Here is a 439-nt window from a genome sequence, read left to right as displayed (position 1 = left end):
ACCCCGTCTCTGTCCCTGCAGCAAATCAATTTTATCATCGACCGCAGTGATGTCCCGCTGGGCCACGCCAACCGCAGCCTCCAGGGTGAGGGCGTGCGGCAGAGGGGGGATAGAGCATCCCCATGCACCCGTGGCGAGCTGCTCCGGCAGGGTTGGGGGTGCTTGGGGAGTGGGGGCGACTGGGGGTGCTGCATGGGTGTGCCTCACTACCCCGCAGATGGATGCTCACCCTGGGGGCCACTGGGCTGGTTCTCATGGGGGTGTCTAAAGGGAGTGGGTTTGGGGGCTCCTCCAGGCTCCCGCTCTGCTCCAGCTGCTGCTTTTTCCCATTCCTCACGCAGACTTCTCTCTGGGGAGGGTGATGTCGGTGGTGGCAGGGTGGGGGGTCCCTTCTGCTGGCCGACTGCGGGGTGGGTGTGGGATGGGGTCCTGGGGGGGA

The 439-nt window shown here is 65.8% G+C and overlaps 1 protein-coding gene across 1 annotated transcript in view; it reads left to right on the top strand.

Moving 5' to 3' along the window:
- The window catches only part of LOC104167682 (prominin-1-A-like), a 10,049-nt gene that overhangs the window by 2,156 nt on the left and 7,454 nt on the right, over window positions 1-439 (top strand). Inside the window, 1 exon segment of the mRNA XM_009708004.1 lies at window positions 22-85. Within this exon segment, the coding sequence (XP_009706306.1) occupies window positions 22-85 (64 nt within the window).

The sequence above is a fragment of the Cariama cristata genome, unplaced genomic scaffold (assembly GCF_000690535.1).
Source record: "Cariama cristata isolate BGI_N322 unplaced genomic scaffold, ASM69053v1 scaffold24239, whole genome shotgun sequence".
Taxonomy (NCBI): domain Eukaryota; kingdom Metazoa; phylum Chordata; class Aves; order Cariamiformes; family Cariamidae; genus Cariama; species Cariama cristata.
Note: the sequence above shows the minus strand (reverse complement) of the source record. Positions and strands in the feature narration are given on the sequence as shown.